Source organism: Callithrix jacchus, chromosome 2 (genome assembly GCF_049354715.1).
Source record: "Callithrix jacchus isolate 240 chromosome 2, calJac240_pri, whole genome shotgun sequence".
NCBI lineage: Eukaryota > Metazoa > Chordata > Mammalia > Primates > Cebidae > Callithrix > Callithrix jacchus.
The window spans coordinates 75,361,755-75,380,597 of record NC_133503.1 but is presented as its reverse complement, the minus strand read 5'-3'; the positions used below and the strand labels follow the sequence as shown (position 1 = coordinate 75,380,597).

At 44.4% G+C, this 18,843-nt stretch overlaps 2 protein-coding genes across 3 annotated transcripts in view; one reads left to right on the top strand and one right to left on the bottom strand.

Moving 5' to 3' along the window:
- Positions 1-1,150: 1,150 nt before the first annotated feature.
- HSPA4 (heat shock protein family A (Hsp70) member 4) overlaps positions 1,151-18,843 on the top strand; it is a 63,172-nt gene continuing 45,479 nt past the window's right edge. For both annotated transcript variants that reach the window (XM_008991277.5, XM_002744593.7), the window contains exons 1-3: positions 1,151-1,492; positions 13,385-13,442; positions 17,821-17,961. In XM_008991277.5, the coding sequence (XP_008989525.1) occupies positions 1,386-1,492; positions 13,385-13,442; positions 17,821-17,961 (306 nt within the window). In that variant the 5' untranslated portion in view covers positions 1,151-1,385. The remainder of the gene's footprint in view (positions 1,493-13,384; positions 13,443-17,820; positions 17,962-18,843) is intronic.
- On the bottom strand, positions 15,113-16,253 carry LOC103791113 (inositol hexakisphosphate kinase 2-like). Its single transcript, XM_008991270.5, has 2 exons — positions 16,051-16,253; positions 15,113-15,918 (listed from the first exon to the last, which is right to left on the bottom strand). The coding sequence occupies exons 1-2, from the start codon at positions 16,250-16,252 to the stop codon at positions 15,827-15,829; spliced, it is 294 nt and encodes a 97-aa protein (XP_008989518.1). The 5' UTR covers position 16,253; the 3' UTR covers positions 15,113-15,826.

The window sequence follows — 18,843 nt, the reverse complement described above, 5'->3', positions numbered from 1 at the left end:
CTTGAACACAGCCTTTTCCTTTTCTGGGCAGTTCTCTTAGTCTCCACTATTCTGTACCGGGGTCACCTTTACTTGTTTAGCCACCCTCCTGATGGGGATGATCCAGGTTCTGTAGAGGTGAAACTTATATACCGTTTGGGGGCCTTAAAAATACACAAAACAAATAATTAAAACGACAAATCACAACACATTACTAGGGACTTGGAGATTCAGATTCTCCTTAGATCTCTAGGTAGTTTATTAGAAATGCTTACATAGGTTTGCTTCCTAATCTCAAGCCAGCTTCCCCTCTTCATAACTCTTAGCAACTGCTCTCTCAGGAGGCTATGCAAGTGAGGGGCCTTTAAGCTTAAGATTTATTAGCTTCTTGTAAAGGTCTGAGTGGACCTTCCAGGCCAGGCAGCGTGTCATCTGCCTCTGTATTCCTTGCACTCAGATTAGAGCCTACCATTGGGTAGGTGCTTGGAATGTGCTGGGGATTAAAGGCTTGAGTCGGGCAGGCCCCTCACTATGATCTAAGGACACGAGTGGCTTAGAGAACGGCGCGACAAGGCTGAGCGAAAGATAACAAGGTGGTGTGGTTGTGAGTGGGCTTCTTCCCTCCGCTAGTGAGGGTGTAATCTTAGACTATGACAAAGCCCGACATAAGGCCTTGCAGAGGGCCGCATTCCAATGGCGGCCTTCTTCCCTACTGGCCGACCCGCCCCGAGAAGAGCAGAAAGCACCCTGTAGGATCTGAAGACCAGCTCGCCTCTCATTTTGGGGGCCCAAGAGAAGGTGGAAAGCAAGACACCCCATCACCGGATGTTTGACATTAAGAAAAACGGCGGAAGTAGGCCGCAGCACCTTCCTCAGCATATTGACTCAAGCCGGTTCGCCTACTTTCTTTGGGAAGGGGAGGTGCTCCACATCTCTATGCCGCTGTGCAGCTCCGGGCTCCAAGCGCAGGCTCAATAAAGCAGTTGCGCTTCTCAGCCTTTTCTCAGCAACCCAGTCCCTTCCCAGGTTCTCGGGCCAGGATGTGACGTACTCTTACGTACTTGGGCGGGGCCTGAACGGGAAAAGCGTCTGAGCAGGAATATCGCGAGAACATTCCGTTATTTTGCAGTTCTCGTGCTTCGGTTAAGCTCTCGTCGCAACGAGATCTTTCGAGATCTTCTCCGCCCCCGCTACCGGCGCCTCCTCTGCGGCCACTGAGCCGGAGCCGGCCTGAGCAGCACTCGGTTGCAGTACCCACTCTAAGGACCTAGGCGCTCGCGTGGGCGCCGCACGCCCCTCGGTAGCCTCGGCCCAAGAGGCCTGCTTTCCACGCGCTAGCCCCGCCGGGGTCCGTGTCCTGTCTCGGCGGCCGGACCCGGGCCCGAGCCCGAGCAATAGCCGGCGCCATGTCGGTAGTGGGCATAGACCTGGGCTTCCAGAGCTGCTACGTCGCTGTGGCCCGCGCTGGCGGCATCGAGACTATTGCTAATGAATATAGCGACCGCTGCACGCCGTAAGTGTGGGCCAGGCCGGCCGCGTGTACGTAGATGAGGAGCTAGTGCTTGTTTCAGTCTGGGACCCTCGCTGCTTGGGGAACGCGGGCCGAGGTTCGGGTGGGTCAGGGACCTCCAGTGGGTGCCAGGACACTAGGGGCCGCGACCCACCGTGAGCGTGGCTGTGCGCTTAGCACATGGGTCGAACGAAGGCTTTTGGCTGTACTCTGACCAGTTGAGGGCATGAGTAGGAACTGGAGGGACTGCAGGCCTAGAACGTAAATGGGTCGCGGTTCTTTCTGGAGGGCAGAGACCAGGCCCACGTCGTACTCATGTCTTTTGAGTCCAACATAGTGCTCAGAACTTTGCACATAGCAGGCGCTTAATAAAAGTTGAATTGAACGGGTTCTGGGGCTTGCCAGCCGCGAGACCGTGGAGGGATCAGCTTCCCACGTGAGTGGCAGCGGGGCAGCGCCCGGAAGAGAACGAGGTACAGCAGCCTCAGGCTCGAGTTCCGGATGGACTTGGGATCTTGAGATTGGGGTGGCAACGGATAGGAATTTAATAAAATCGGTGCTCTTTTGATACCTTTGCAGTCACTTTTGTTTTCACATTATTTCGCGATATTGTACTACATATTGGGTCATCTTCTGTTTGGTGCGCGTTAACGGTTGCACTTTCAAATGCATTCTAACCGGTGTGTTGGCCACATTATTTGTGGCTCAACGGCCTGCCTTGACTTCTAGAACGTATAGTAAGTTTTGGGACCAGTATAGACACAGCTCTAAAAAATGGTGAGTCACTCAGGTCTTTCACTGGTTAGAGTAAAAGAATCTGCATTTTGGCCGGGCGCGGTGGCTCAAGCCTGTAATCCCAGCACTTTGGGAGGCCGAGGCGGGTGGATCACGAGGTCGAGAGATCAAGACCATCCTGGTCAACAAGGTGAAACCCCGTCTCTACTAAAAATACAAAAATTAGCTGGGTATGGTGGTGCGCGCCTGTAGTCCCAGCTACTCAGGAGGCTGAGGCAGGAGAATTGCTTGAACCCAGAAGGCGGAGGCTGCGGTGAGCCGAGATAGTGCCATTGCATTCCAGTCTGGGTAACAACAGCGAAACTCCGACTCAAAAAAAAAAAAAAAAAAAGAGTCTGCCTTTTGAGTACATGTAGATAACATTTTAATCCATTGTCATGCTCTTAGACACAGTCTTGTAAGAAGCTCTGTATTATTGCCATTCAGAATCTCAATTTTTTTTTTTTTTGAGACACGGTCTCACTCTTGCCCGGGTTGGAGTGCAGTGTCGCGATCTTGGCTCACTGCAGCCTCGACCTCCCTGGCTCAGATGATTCTCCCACCTCAGCCTCCTGAGTAGTCGGCATTACAGGTGTGCGCCACCATGCTTGGCTAATTTTTGCGTTTCACTGTATCACTCAGGTTGGTCTCGAACTCCTGGACTCAAGCAATCCACCTGCCCCGGCCCTCCGGAGTCCTGGGATTACAGGCGTGAACCACCGTGCCCTGCCCAGGGGCTCAGTTGTTATGGATTGATTGAGAGGGGTCTCACTTTGTTGCCCAGACTAGAGTGCTGTGGCAAGATCTCGGCTCACTGCAGCCTCAGCTTCCAGGGTTCATGGGATTCTCCTGACTGAACCTCCTGAAGAACTGGGATTACAGGCACGTTCCACCACGCCTGGCTAAATTTGGTATTTTTAGTAGAGACGGGGGTTCCCCGAGTTGCCCAGGCTGGTCTGGAACTCCTGACCTCAAGTGATCCTCCCGGCTGGGTCTCCCAAAGTGCTAGGATTACGGCATGAGCCACTGCGCCCGGCCCCAGAGGCTCCAGCGGCTCCATTCTAAGGTTCATTATTTTCATCCTGAATTTTTGTCACACTTCTTCAGCAGGTTTCAGCCAAACTAGATTGGTCAGAAGTTTCACATTTCCCTTCCACTTGTCAAATTTACACAGCCGCTTCCCCTGAAAACTCATCCCAGAAGCCAAAACTAGTGTGGTGTCCCTTTGCTGAGTTTAGTCTTGTTAACGGCTTTATTTTTATTTATTCTATTTTTTTTTTGTTAACGGCTTTATTAAGGTGTGTGTGTGTTTTTTTAAATGAGTCTTGCTCTGTCCCCTAAACTGGAGTTCAGTGGTGTAATCTCGGCTCACTGCAACTTCTGCCTCCTGAGTTCAAGTGATTCTGCTGCCCCAGTCTCCTGAGTAGCTGGGATTACAGGCGCGCGCCACCACTCCCTGATGATTTATTATTATGTTTTGAGGTGGAGTTTCCCTCTTGTTGGCCAGGCTGGAGTGCAGTGGTGCCATCTTGGCTCATGGCAACCTCCGCTTCCCGGGTCCAAGCAATTCTGCTCAGCCTCCCGAGTAGCTGGTATTACAGAAATGTGCTATCATGCCCAGCTATTTTTTTTTTCATTTTTTATATTTTTAGTAGAGTGGGGGTTTCTCCATTTGGTCATGCTGGTCTCTAACTACCGACCTTAGGCGATCTGCCCACCTTGGCCTCCTAAAGTGTTGGGATTATAGGCGTGAGCCACCGCACCCAGCCAATTTTTGTTTTTTAGTAGAGACAGGGTTTCACCATGTTGGCGAGGGTGGTCTTGAACTCCTGACCTCAAGTGATCCACCTGCCCCAGCCTTCCAAAGTGCTGTGATTACAGGCGTTAGCCACTGCACCTGGCCCAGCTTTATTAAGGTTTAATTCATAAACCATACAATTCACCCTGTTGAAGCAATGGTTTTTAATGTCACAAAACAGTGCGACCACTACCATAATCAGTTTTAGAACACTTTCATCACTCTCCCCAAAAGCCCTGTGCCCATTAGCAGTCAAACCTTATTTTCCCAATTTGTCCTTTTTAACAATGGGTAGTCTAATTTTGCATCTCCAAGGAAGTGTATTGTGCCCTGAAGTTTTCTTTTTTCTTTTTTAAAGCATTAAAGCTTGTTTTTTAAGCATTTCAGTCTTTATTTGAGAATATCCTCGGATCCAGGTTTTCTTGGTCTGTAAAATACTCCCAAGGAACTAAAAAGGTTAAAACGCTGAGCTAATGTATGTAGTGGCTTGGTCTTTTCCTGCCCTGTGATTGAACCCACTTTAGCTCCAAAGGGGACAAAGGAAGAGAATCGCAAGTATTGGAAAGAACAGTGTTCTTATCCTTCTTTTATATTATCATATGCTCCTGTTTTTCTTTTAGAAAGACAGTAGCTACAACAATTGTACTGTGAATTCCATTTGAAACTGAGTCGTTTCGGATAAAAAAATTGCTTCAAAGACACTGATATGTTACCCCATATACCGTGGAACTGTGATAAGAAAATTCCATTTGAATACTTTACTTTTCCTTATATATTTTCTTTATGTTTTTCCTTTATAGTTTTCGTTAACTTACAGGCATGCCATACATTTCAAATAATTCTGAACTATATGATTTTGATTCACTTTGATTACGCCGTGTTGGAGTCTTGGGTTAAACAGAAAATGGTAGCAGAAAGGTTGATTTTTTTTTTTTTTTTTTTTTTTTTTTGGTAGCACTTAATGGAGGAATGGATTTGGAGCTCATACATACCAAAAGACTGCATGTTGTAGGTTTGTTTTAATATGAGAGTGGACATGAGATGCAAGTCTTAGAGGATTTGCTATGGTGGAAGTACCTCATTTCAGATTGTGGATCTAACAATCTGGATTTGGTTTTTGAAAAGCCAGTGGAATCTCATCCAGAAGAGACCCTTGCCTTTCCACCCAATTTAGGCTTCCTTAATTTTATCAGATGTTGAGTGCCTCTGATGTGATAGCTGTTGTTCTAAGCACTGGAAGTACTGTGGTGAACAAATAATAAAGGTGATGCCATCAGGGACATGGCTGGTGGATTAAACCAAATATGAAACAGAAATATATAGTAATTACTAACTGGAAAAGTACAGAACACAGTGAGAGCATAGAATGGTTTAATTTAAATTGGTTGGAAGGACCTGGTGAGATAGCTGACGACTAATCCCAGCACTCTGAGAGACTGTGGTAGGAGGATCGCTTGAGGTTAGGAGTTTGCAACCAGCCTGGCTAACATGGTGGAACTGTGTCTCTACGTAAAAGACAAAAATTAGCCAGGTGTTGTGGCAGACACCGGTAGTCCCAGCTACTCTGGAGGCTGAGGCAGGAGAATTGCTTGACCCTGGGAGGCGGAGGTTGCAGTGAGCCGAGATTACGCCATTGCACTATAGCCTGGGCAACAGAGCAAGACTCCCTCTCAAAAAAAAAAGAAAAGTGATTGACTTTTGTGTGCTAACCATATTTTGAATTTGTTTGAGAAGGGCAGGAGAGAGAAGTAGGATTATAGGAGGTTATTATAGTGTTTGTTCCCTGTGGGAGTTTTGGTTTCCCCCAGCCTGGAAACATGGGAGAGAAATAGTGGTTGTGAGATACATTTTGGATTTTTTTTTTTTTTTTGAGACAGAGTTTCGCTCTTGTTACCCAGGCTGGAGTGCAATGGCACGATCTTGGCTCACTGCAACCTCCGCCTCCTGGGTTCAGGCAATTCTCCTGCCTCAGCCTTCTGAGTAGCTGGGATTACAGGCACGCGCCACCATGCCCAGCTAATTTTTTGTATTTTTAGTAGAGATGGGGTTTCACCCTGTTGACCAGGATGGTCTCGATCTCTTGACCTCGTGATCCACCTGCCTCGGCCTCCCAAAGTGCTGGGATTACAGGCGTGAGCCACTGCGTCTGGCAAATTTTGGATTTTAATTATGATCATTTGTCTTGATATTTTTTGGACCATAGGCTTTGGAATAAAATGACAAATCTATTTTTGTACTTAGTTGGAGTATTAACAGTAGAAAGAGGGCAACTTGAAAGCTTCTTTGGAATAAAAATGTCACTGGGCTGCCAAACATCATGGAAGCTAACTGGGCTGTACGTCACAAAATGAACAATTTATAAGCTAGAAATAATTTACTTATGAAAATAATTTTGTGGTTGCATTGTTTATATTAACATTTTTGTGGATGTGAAATTAAACAACATATTAGGAATTCGAAGAGATGAAATGGTCTGTTAATAACTGCCTTTGAGACAGCAGAAGCTACAAAGTGTAGGTTCTGGTTAACTGGGAGATTAACATATGATTCCTTATTTGTGTTAGAAACTTATTCCTCCTTGAAGTTAATGTCTTTAACACAGTAAAGCAGCAGGGATGACTTGGATCTTTTGTATTAAAAGAAAAGTTGATTTGTTACCTAAAGCTTCAGACTGCTTAATACCACTTCTCATATCTTAAGTGCAGAAGTCATGAAATCTCTTTTTTTTTCTTTTGAGACGGAGTCTCGCTCTCTTGCCCAGGGTAGAGTGCTGTGGTGCAGTCTCAGCTCACTGCAACCTCTGCCTCCCAGGTTTAAGCAATTCTGCCTCAGACTCCAGAGTAGCTGGGATTACAGGTGCCTGCCACCATGCTCAGATAATTTTTTGTAATCTTAGTAGAGGCAGGGTGTTATCATGTTGGCCAGGCTGGTCTTGAACTCCTGACGTCGTGATCCACCGGGCCTCCCAAAGTGCAGGATTACAGGCGTGAGCCACTGCGCCCGGTCTAATCGTGTTTCTTAAGAAGGGGAGAACAGTGATATTCTCTGGCTGAAAAAGGCTGTAATTTCTAGGACTTAAAGATCAGAACAGAGGAATCTTAAACTTGATTTGAATTAGCTTCCTGTAATTTGGAATGGAGGAAAAGTAATTTCAGTAAAGCAGGAAATGTATTTATGGATTAAGCAGCATTGAATTGTCATTGTGTGTAGTACAGAGAAAGTGTAAGATAGAGATTCCTGCTGTCTATAGGTGTAATCAATATAGTTAAAATACGAATAACATAAGCAACAGTGAATAGAATGAGTCCAATTATGGACAAGGCTGTGTAAAACAGACTTAAAATATCGTGTTCAAAGGAGAGGTAATCACTGGAGGTTAAAGTGATGAGGAAAGGCTGGAGTGAGACTTGAACAAATAGGATTAGATAATACATGGAATAAAGGATTCAGATAGTTTGAAGGACGGAAGAAGGAATGAATTAAGACTGCTCTTGGTGGCTCATACCTTTTATCCCAGTGCTTTGGGAGGCTGAGGCAGGAGGATTGCTTGATGCTAGGGGTTTGAGACCAGCCTGGGCAATATAAAAAATTTTGAAAATTAGCAGGGTGTGGTGGCATGCCAACTACTTGGGAGGCTGAGGTGGGAGGACCACTTGAGCTCAGCGATCAAGGCTGCAGTGAGCCATGATTGAGTACTACACTCCAAGCCTGGGTGACAGAGAACCATCTTTTAAAAAACAAAATGGGGGCTTGGTGGCTCACCTGTAATCTCAGTACTTTGGGAGGCTGAGGTGGATGGGTCACCTGAAGTCAGCACTTTGAAAGAGGGTAAGGCGGGTGTATCACCGGAGGTCAGGAGTTTGAGACCAGCCTGGCCAACATGGCGAAACCCTATCTTTACTAAAAATACAAAAATTAGTCAGGTGTGGAGGCTGAGGCAGGAGAATTGCTTGAACCTGGAGGTGGAGTTTGCAATGAGCTGAGATCCTGCCACTGCACTCCAGCCTGGGTGACAGAGCAAGACTCCATCTCAAAATAATAATAATCATAAAAAAGTACTAAAATCACTTATGTAATTTTACTTATTACTTAATTATGTAATTTTAGTACTTTTTTATGATTATTATTTTGAGATGGAGGTACACACCTATAGTACCAGCTGCTCGGGAGTCTGAGGTGGGAGGATCATTTGAGCCTGGGAGGCGGAGGTTGCAGGGAGCAGATATCGAGTCACTGCATTCCAGCTTGGGTGACAGAGTGGAAACCCTGTCTCAAAACCAGAAGAACAACCCCAGAATGTGTTTATACATGGGGTTTGGAGTCTAACGGTCCTAATTTTGAATCATAGACTCTAATACTTAAGTTTCTGGGCACATTGACTTGAATCAGGTCTTCCTCTATACTAATCTCGTTTCTCAGAGAATTTAGGATTATCAAGTGTAGAATGCCTAGCACACCACCTGGCACAGAAGGCTCTGTAACGAGAACTGTGAAACAAGGGAGCTTTACCTGCTTGGATGAGAGAGGATTCCTGCCATGGATAGGGATCAGGGATGTAGAACATGCAAAATCTGCAAGTTCTTGTTGAATGGAAAGTAGTAGATATATTTCCTGTAAATATTCTTGTCATGCTTTTTTCATGTCAGAATTCTCAAGTAATTATTCAGCCACTGAAGAGTTTCAGATCATCTATTGAGGAGAAGCAAACTTATTGTGGTACATCAGTTTTGCTTCCTTTTGTTTTTTTTGGACTTACTAGATTTATTAGGATTACATAGGAGTATTTACCTAAATGTTAATAGTGGCCTTCTGTGGTGGGGGGAGGGTTGTGGAAGTATATATAATCTTTATTTTTTTTCTTGATACTTTTTTGTTTTCTAATTTTCTACAATTAACTTGTACCAAAAAGCAGGAACTAGGTGATAGTGCTAATATTCAACTTAATCTTTTTGAGCATTCATCTCATTTAAATATTCGATTTTTTGTGTAAGCTTTTAGTTTTCAAAATCCTTCAGTGTGTATTTTTACTTTTTATTTATTTTTTTGAGACAGAGTCTCACTCTCAGATGGGAGTGCAGTGGCACAATCTTGGCTCACTGCAACCTCCACCTCTGGGGTTCAAGTGATTCTCCTTCCTCAGCCTCCTGGGTAGCTGGGATTATAGGCATGTGCCACCACACCCAGCTAATTTTGTATTTTTAGTAGAGATGAGGTTTCACCATCTTGGAATTCCTGACCTCAGGTGATCCACCTGCCTCGGCCACCCCAGAGTGCTGGGATTATAGGGTGTGAGCCACCGCACCTGGTCTACTTTTTCTTTGAGATGGAGTTTGCTGTGTTGCCCAGGCTGGAATGCGGTGGTACAATTTTGGCTCACTGTAGCCTCCACTTCCCAGGTTCAAGTGATTCTACTGCCTCACCCTCCTGAGTAGCAGGGATTACAGGCACATGCTGCAACGACCGGTTAACTTTTGTATTTTTAGTAGAGATGGGATTTCACCACATTGCCCAGGCTGGTCTCAAACTCCTGACTTCAGGTGATGTGCCTGGCTTGGCAGATCAGAGTGCTGGGATTACATGCATGAGCCAGCGCGCTTGGCTGCTGTTTTACATACTGACCCAATTGAGCCAATTGATTATACTCTTATTTTTCAATTGTCCTTTTTAAATGGAAGTGTAGGACCTTTTCTTTTTTTTAAATTTAACCCACATCAGTATATAATTTGAAAGGTAGCTAACTGGATTTTTCAGAATGTGAAACAGGACTTTTTTTTTTGAGACAACGTCACTCTGTCACTCAGGCTGGAGTGCAGTGGCATGATCATACTCTCTGCAACCTTGACTGCAAGAAATGAGTTTTAAGTTTTATTTAATTTTTTTGTTTGTTTGAGATGAAGCCTCACTCTTTGGCCCAAGCTGAAGTGCAGTGGCGTAATTTCAACTCACTGCAACCTCAGCTTTCCGGGTTCAAGTGATTTTCCTGCCCCAGCCTCCGGAATAACGGGGACTACAGGCACCTGCCACCATGCCTGGCTAATTTTTGTGTTTTTAGTAGAGATGAAGTTTCACTATGTTGGCCAAGCTGATATTGAACTCCTGACTTTGTGATCCTTGGCCTCCCAAAGTGCTGGGATTACAGGCATGAGCTCTGTCACCCAGGCTGGAGTGCAGTGCCATGATTTCTGCTCACTGCAACCTCCACAGCTCCCCCCTCCCCCACAAGTTCAAGCAATTCTTCTGCCTCAGCCTCCCGAGTAGCTGGGACTACAGGTGCATGCCATCACACCCAGCTAATTTTTTGTATTTTAGTAGAGATAGGGTTTCACTGTATTGCCCAGGCTGGTCTCAAACTCCTGAGCTCAAGCAATCTGCCTGTCTCAGCCTCCCAAGGTGCTGGGATTACAGGCGTGAGCCACTGCACCCAGCAGTCCCGATAAGTTTTAAGAGGTAAAAACAATTACTTTTTATTTCGGTGTCGGAATGGGTTGAGAAGGCTTTACAGACAAAATAGGTACTGTTTTTAAAGAACATGTGAAGGAACTGGGCATTTCAGGTGTCAAAAGTGACATAAGCAAAGCTGGAAGATGGGGATTCTTTATTCAACTTGTGTTAATTGTGTGCATACAGCTGGAAAGTGGGATTAGGTTGAGAGAGGCCTTAGGTTCCATATTAAGGAAGATAGGTTTGATTTCTGGTAGTTGGTTTTGTTTGGAAGGTAATTAGAAGCAAGGCAGCTTCAGAGTTACTGGGGTAGAAGAGGAAATTAACACTTCAGCAGGATTTGCATGAAAGCTGGGAATTGTAATTGCTTTGAGGAGGTAAGGGTTTGAAAAAAGCTGCAGGAAAGAATGGAAGACGAGTAAAATTGCTTTTTAGTTATGTTGTGATTGGGGTCATGGAGGGATATACTTTAGAAATTCAGATCTGGTGGTATTTAGAAAGATGGAGATTTGCCAATTATTAGGCTAATGCTAGGCAGCCTTTTAGAGGTGGAGGAAGTAGGTAAGATTGCCTTGGGCAATTTCCTAAAGGGGAATATGGGCTTTGAGAGGAGACACATTTACATGATACTGAGGGGTATTTTATTCATTTGCACCTAGTGCCTACAACAGAGATTTTATTTGTTTAGCGATTGGTGGCATAGTTGCCGAAAGGCTGAGCTTGACACCTGTGCTTTTGAGGGGCTACTTCCAGCACTTGCTAGGCCCGAAAGTTTAGGATTTGGAGGAATTCTGATGAGATCCTAGGGTATCCCATGTTTGTTCTTCCTGTTAGTCAGTAGAGGGCCTGGCTACCTGCAGCTTCCCTGGGAGATTGGCTCACAGGGGTTCTTATCCATTGGTTAGAAAGGACCACTGAAGCCCAGGGAGGCCCGGCATTCTGCCAGTTTTTACAGGACTCTTAAGTTTATGTTTTATCAAATTAATAGGTCATATAATTTAGTCATATTTGGACCAAGGCAGTATGGTTCTAGAGCTTTTTTTTTTTTTTTTGAGATGGAGTTTTGCTATTGTTGCCGGAGTGCAATGGGACAATCCCGGCACACTACAACCTCCACCTCTTGGGTTCAAGTGATTCTCTTGCCTCAGCCTCCCAATAGCTGGAATTACAGGCGCCTGCCACCATGCCCAGCTAATTTTTTTGTATTTTTAGTAGAGATGGGGTTTCACTGGGTTGGCCAGGCTGGTCTCAAACTCCTGACCTCGTGATCTGCCTGCCTTGGCCTCCCAAAGTGTTGGGATTTACAGCTGTGAGCCACTGAGTCTGGCCAAAATTTACTCATTAATACTTTTTTTGTTTTTTCCTGGATGGAGTCTCACTCTGTCATCAGGGTAGAGTGCAGTGGTGCAGTCTCAGCTTGCTGCAACCTCTGACTCCCTGGTTCAAGCTAATCCCCTTGCGTTAGCCTCCCGAGTAGCTGGGTTAACAGGCATGCACCACCATGCCCAGCTTAATTTTGTATTTTTGGTAGAGACGGGGTTTCACTGTGTTGGCCAGGATGATCTTGATTTCCTAACCTCAGGTGATCCGCTTGCCTTGTCCTCCCAAAGTGCTGGGATTACAGGCATGAGCCACCTCGCTTTTTAAGCTTAGGCACAGCATTGGCTTTTTTTTTTTTAACTTTCAAGCAGGTTTCAGTTTTGCCTTTCTAAAAGAAGCAGTAAATAGGTTATATCAGGTGATAGTGTGCGAATTGGTGATTTAGAAGAACGTTCAGAAGCGGGAATAAAGTTCCTAGCCAGAAATTCTAAGTCCTGGCCACGTGTGGTGGCTCACACCTTTAATCCCAGCATTTTGGTAGGCCAAGGTGGGTGAATCATCTGAGGTCAGGAGTTCAAGACCAGCCTGATTAACGTGGTGAAGCCGTGTCTTTACTGAAAATACAAAAATTAGCTGGGCGTGGTGGCGCACCTCTGTAATCCTAGCTACTCAGAAGGCTGAGGCATGAGAATCACTGGAACCTAGGAGGTGGAGGTTGCAGTGAGCTGAGATAGGGCCACTGCAGTCCAGCCCAGATGACAGGGTGAGACTCTGTCTCCAAAAAAAAAAAAAATTGAGTCCCTGGAAACTAGTTCTAAAAAAATTACCTTTTTACTTATATAATAGGGCAAGAGTTGTTTTCAGGGTTTGTAGACTATATTCTTGGTGAAGTTATGAGTTGTCTTAAAAATATCGACTGGGCGTGGTGGCTCAAGGCTGTAGTCCCAGCACTTTGGGCGACTGAGGTGGGCGGATCACGAGGTCAGGAGATCGAGACCATCCTGGCCAACATGGCGAATCCCCGTCTCTACTAAAAATACAAAAAAATTTAGCTGGGCGTGGTGGTGTGCGCCTGTAGTCCCAGCTACCCAGGATGCTGAGGCAGGAGAATTGCTTGAACCCAGGAGGCAGAGGTTGCAGTGAGCTGAGATTGAGCCACTGCACTCCAGCCTGGCGCCTGGTGACAGAGCAAAACTCTGTCTCAAAAACAAACAAAAATTAAATATATTGATGTAAGGATACATTATTTTATACTGGGATTTTGAATAGGAGACTTGAAAAGTAAATAGAGGTTGGTAGAGACTGTCTAGTTCACCTCTCTGTAGTATTCTAGACAGGTAGTTACCACATCAGACTTGTGCTCTAGCATGTAAATGACAGGACTCCATTGTAAGACACAACCCATTTCATGTACGGATTTACTCAGTAGAAAGGTCAACATCATAGGTGTGTACCATTAAAATATATGGCATTTTAGGTGACACTCAGATCTTGCTTGCTGTGGTTTTGGATTTATTATTGAAATAAGATTTAATTCTTAAGTGGTTTGTTTTATCTTCTAGGGCATGCATTTCTTTTGGTCCTAAGAATCGTTCAATTGGAGCAGCAGCTAAAAGCCAGGTAAAGTTTTATTTTATTTTTTCCCTAAAGTGACTTATTTCTTTTGTTCATCCATGTGTTCAAGTAGTTTAATGCCCATTATGTGCCCAGCACTGATAGGCCCTGGGTATACAGCTTACAGATACAGATCTGTCACTCTTCTCATATACAGTCAATCTCAGAATTCCATGGGTTCTGCATCTGTAGATTCAAATGACTGTGGATCAAAAAGAGTTTTGAGAAAAAAAACAATAGTGCAACAATAAAAAAAAATACAAATAAAAACAATCCAGTATAACAACTACTTACCTAGCATTTAGATTGTATTAGGTATTATAAATAATCTAGAGATGACTTTAAGTATACAGGAAGATGTGCGTAAGTTATAGGCCAATACTACATCATTTTGTACAAGGGACTTGAGCATCCCTGGATTTTGGTCTAATTCAAGGGGTATCCTGGAATCAATCCTCTGAAGATACCCAAGGACCACTACTACTTCAGTGAGAAGAAGATAGCCTTATAATAGCATTAGCTGGCTGGATGTGGTGGCTCATGCCTGTAATCCCAGTACTTTGGGAGGCAGAGGTGTGCAGAACATCTGAGGTTGGGAGTTTGAGACCAGCCTGACCAACATGGAGAAATCCCATCTCTACTAAAAAAAAAAATCCAAATTAGCTGCATGTGGTGGCGCATGCCTCTAATCCCAGCTACTCCGGAAGCTGAGGCAGGAGAATCGCTTGAACCTGGAAGCCAGAGGTTGCAATGAGCCCAGGTGGCGCCATTGCACTCCAGCCTCGGCAACAAGAGTGAAACTCCCTCTCAAAAAAAAAAAAAAAAAAAAAAATAGCATTAGCAGTATAACCTGTTTAATGCAAACTGCCAGGATGTGTTTTGCCCAGATCATGTTAAGCAAGGCTTGCTTGTTCCTTGATATTTTACATGCTCCTTAAAGCCAGTCTTGTTGGGCCTTTCATCTTACTCATATAAGGTAAGCATTGGTCTTATTAGTCAAGATTCTCAAAGAAGGAAAGCATACATCTAGAAGTACATTAAAGGACTTGCTATTAGTTTACTCTATAAACCGGGAACCTGACGTAATTGCTGATTTCTGAATAACCAGAGCAGCAGAACCCCAAAAGTTCTGTTATTCTAAGTGTCTGAGATATCTGTAAAATTAAGTAAAAAAAAAAAAGTTTGACCTTCTTATGGTTCAGTCTAGAGCAACCCTATAGGGTAAATCTGTTTTTGAGTGGAGCAGGGCCTAAAATTTATTAGTCTAAAAATGGTGCTTGGCTAATTGGTTTTTCATTAAGTTGGGTGTTTTATAGTTCATTTTCACAGTGTTCAAGATCTCGTAGGAGATAGAAGGTAGAAAATATAGAGCCATTTTGAAAGCTTTTTCCTTCCTAAAATCTGAGCGAATTGCTCCAGTTTTTTAAAGCTGCTTTTCATGATTGAGAAAGACTTACTGTACTAAACTGGCTGCCCAGTTCTAGGTTGATACAGTTATTGTGTTACAGAATTTTTGTTTGGCAGCTTACTTAAGGAGGGCCTGATTTGGGAGGCCTCATCTGTTTTACAAAAGGACTTCTGTGTGCGCCTTTTCATCTAGTTGATACAGGAGCTTATTACATCTCCTGCACTGGGAAGAGGAGCCTATAAATCCTAAGCAGAAGGTCATTCTGGAATTTTTTTTTTTCCATCATTGAAAATGTTTATTAATTTTTATGTAACTCTTCTAATCCTAAAAGACTTAAAACATTGCTCTTTATAGTTTGCGGGAAATTTTAATGCCCTAAACAGAAACTTTAACAGCCTCAAAGCTTGCTTTAAAGCAGAGCCTGAATACTGGGGAACACAGGTTTGCCTGAGGGTTGAGAACCGAGAATAAGGGAAGACTGGGTAAGTAAAGCAAAATAAAGGGGCAAACAAAACAAACCACACAGCACAAGACTCCCTAGCAAAGGTTCCCATAGTGCCCCCACACGGGGTAGGCACCCAGGCCTTTTTTCCTTATAAAATACGTTTTTATGAGTCTTTGCAATCTCATGTCACGAAAGAACAAAATGATCACAAGGGAGATAGAGTTGGTTGGGAAGCACAAACGTGGTGACCTTGAAAGCAGCTTTCCCCCTTAAGTCTCTAGAACCTGCCATAAGTAATTAGACAGTCTTTGAGGATGGGGCTGTCAGGTGGGGGGCGTTTCAGCAGGTGCCGACGAGCGCCTTACAAATGACTGGCTGAACACCTTTCCTCCCAGGCCTCTTTGCCCCAGGATCACTCAATCTGCTCAGTCCTTGCTGCCCGCCCGCTCGACTGCTGCAGGGGAATGCGTGCTCAGAGAGAGACGACACTTCTGAGGTGGCCCCAGCTCTGGGTGCAGAGGAGCCAGGGTGGGGGATTCAGACCACACTTCCCTGTGGCCACAGGGGAAAGGACCAGGGGAAAAAATGGGGTAGGGACGGCCAGCTAACAAGGGACCTTTGGCTTTGTCCTAATCACCTGGGCTTCTGGTTTCCTGGAGGACAAAAAGCAGGTGGCAAGTATTCTGGGTAAAATCCTCCCAAAGTCTTCCCCCACCGTCCCCCCCCATGGGGGACTATGGGTTACTGTGATCAAGAGACACCTTTGTACTGGGGAGTGAATTTGCGCATCTCAGCAGGGAGGGTCTCGTAGAACTGATGTTCCCTTGGGACCAGGGGCTTGCACAGGGTTGTTTCATTGAAATGGAGCATGCATGAGTGCCCCCCAACCTGGTGGACAAAGGGCTTCAGCAGGACGCCTTTGGCGCGGGGCTCCACATCCATGGCCCTGAAGGCTGGGCTCATCCTCCCGGCGCAGATGGTGGGAAGAAGGGGGAGGCGGCAGAGTCCAGCGGCCAGTATGTCTTCTGTCTCTTGTCTGTGTGTCCCTCTCGACTTGGCTTCTCGGCTTGCTCTGGCCAGGATGCTCTGCTGCTGCCTCAGCCAGGTTCCCCACCGCTTCCGTCCTATTGTTTCTCTCGCACCAAAATGCCATTCTGGAATTTTTTGAATCTTTTTGTCAGCATTTTCCCCTCATAAGTTGTGATAGTTTATTGTAGAGGAATTAGGTAACATAGATCTAAAAGTGTAAGGAATTTTAAAGTAATTTGTTCAGCCTTTATCCAAAAATCATATAGATAATTGTCTTACCACTTTTAAAAACTTTTACCTATTGTATGGTATTTCATTGTCTGAATTTACCATAATTTATTTAAGCATTTTCCTGTTATTAACCGTTTAGGCTGTTTTTAAGTGTCTGCTGTTACAAATAACACACTCTCAATATCCTTTTGTGTTCATTTTTGTGTGCTTAGTACGATTTTTATTTGTTTAACTGGAATTTTCTTTTTTTGTTTTTTGTTTTTTTTGAGAGACAAGAGTGTTGCTTTGTCACCCAGGCTGGAGTGTAGTGGCCCTATGTCAGCTCAGTGCAACCTCTACCTCCCAGGTTCAAGTGATTCTCGTGCCTCAGCCCCCTGAGTAGCTGGGATTACAGGTGTGCACCACCATGCCTGGCTAATTTTTTGTATTTTTATTAGAGACAGCATTTCACCATGTTGGTCAGGCTGGTCTTGAACTCCTGACCTCAGCTGAGGCCTTGGCCTCTCAAATTGCTGGGATTACAGGAGTGAGCCACCACATCTGGCTTTAACTAGAATTTCTGAATCAATTTATATATAGCTGAATTGGTTCCTGGAAACGTTAAATCATAAACTATGGACAGTGTTTAAAAGCTAAGAGTTACTTTATGTAAATGTTTATTAGAAGTTTAAGAACAGAAAATAATTCTATAATGACCTGACTTCATGGGATACAGGAAGAGCAGGGCTTTATTTTTAGCCATCCCACTGTGAGACCTGTGCAAGTCCCTTATCCCTCACTTTGAATCTTAGTAAGCACCATTTAGAAAAGTTTAGTGTCTGGGCTGCGGGTGGTGGCTCATGCCTGTAATCCCGGCACTTTGGGAGGCCTAGGTAGATAGATCACCTGAGATCAGGAAATTGAGACCATCCTGGCCAACATGGTGAAACCTCGTCTCTACTAAAATTGCAAAAATTAGCCAGGCGTGGTAACAGATGCCTGTAATCCCAGCTATTTGGGAGACTGAGACAGGAGAATCACTTGAACCCGGGGGGTGGAGGTCGCAGTGAGCCGAGATTGCACCACTGTACTCCAGCCTGGCCACAAAGTGAGACTCTCTCAAAAAAAGAAAAAAAAAAAAAAAAAAGAAAAGTTTAGTATCTATAGAAACTGAAACCAAGAAGGAAACTCTATAAATTTAAAATGATGCTAATTTTATCTGAGGCTGTTGAAGTTAAAAAAAAAAAAAAATTGTTAGTAGTCTTTCCACTCTTTGATACTCTTTCTCTTAGGTAATTTCTAATGCAAAGAACACTGTCCAAGGATTTAAAAGATTCCATGGCCGAGCATTCTCTGATCCATTTGTGGAGGCAGAAAAATCTAACCTTGCATATGATATTGAGCAGTTGCCCACAGGATTAACAGGTATAAAGGTAAGGTTGTCAAGTTAATGCCTTATGATTAAAATGCAGCATTTTTTAAAAATCTGTTCAATATGTATCTTTACTTTTCTAATGTCAGATTGTAATGAAAATGCTTACAAATGCTTAGGAGAAGATTTTTCGCTGGTAAAGATTTTTGGTATTTTTGAATGATCTGGATTTTGGTTGGGAGCTGTGGGTGGTGCTCTTAATATGGGTTGGAAGCCTGGGTAGTGATGGTTTGAAGTTAACACTGCCATTGCTGCTTGTTTGTCTCACTGATGCAAATGACCTTTTAGCATGATTTTAGGGAGTGAATTCTGGAAGAGCAGGTAAAGGAATCACAGCTTCCCCCCCTCCCATGGCATCTCGCCTGTTGCCCTGGCTGGAGTGCAATGGCATGATCTCAGCTCACTGCAACCTCCGCCTCCCGGTTTCGAGCAATTCTCCTGCCTCAGCCTCCTGAGTAGCTGGGATTACAGGCATGTGCCATCATGCCTGGCTAATTTTTTCTATCTTTAGTAAATACATGTTTAATATCTTTACATGTATCTTTAGTAGATACATGGCCATGTTGGCCAGATTGATCTTGAACCCTTGACCTCATGATCCACCTGCCTTGGCTTCCCAAAGTGTTGGGATTACAGGCATGAGCTACCATGCCTGGCAGGAATCACAGTTTTAAGTCACTAGCAGATAAGTGGACATACTCTTGGCAATAGGACTTAATTTGGAAAGAAACGTTCTTTTGGGGTAAAGTGAGTTTGGTCTTTGTCTCTGGTACATCTAGAGGAGACTCTGTGAAGTGTGCAGTGAACTGATCACAGAAAAGAGGTAAGCTGGGAGATAGTTAGGGTGGACACATCTTACACTCAGAGGTAATTGGAATTCACA

Bases quoted from the DNA above. Each gene is read 5' to 3' on its own strand.
- LOC103791113 (XM_008991270.5), bottom strand. From the start codon at position 16,252: ATGAGCCCAGCCTTCAGGGCCATGGATGTGGAGCCCCGCGCCAAAGGC. The intron at 15,919-16,050 runs GTGTCTCTTGAT...CCAGGTGATTAG, and splicing joins ATTCACTCCCCAGTACAAAG to GACAAAGCCAAAGGTCCCTT.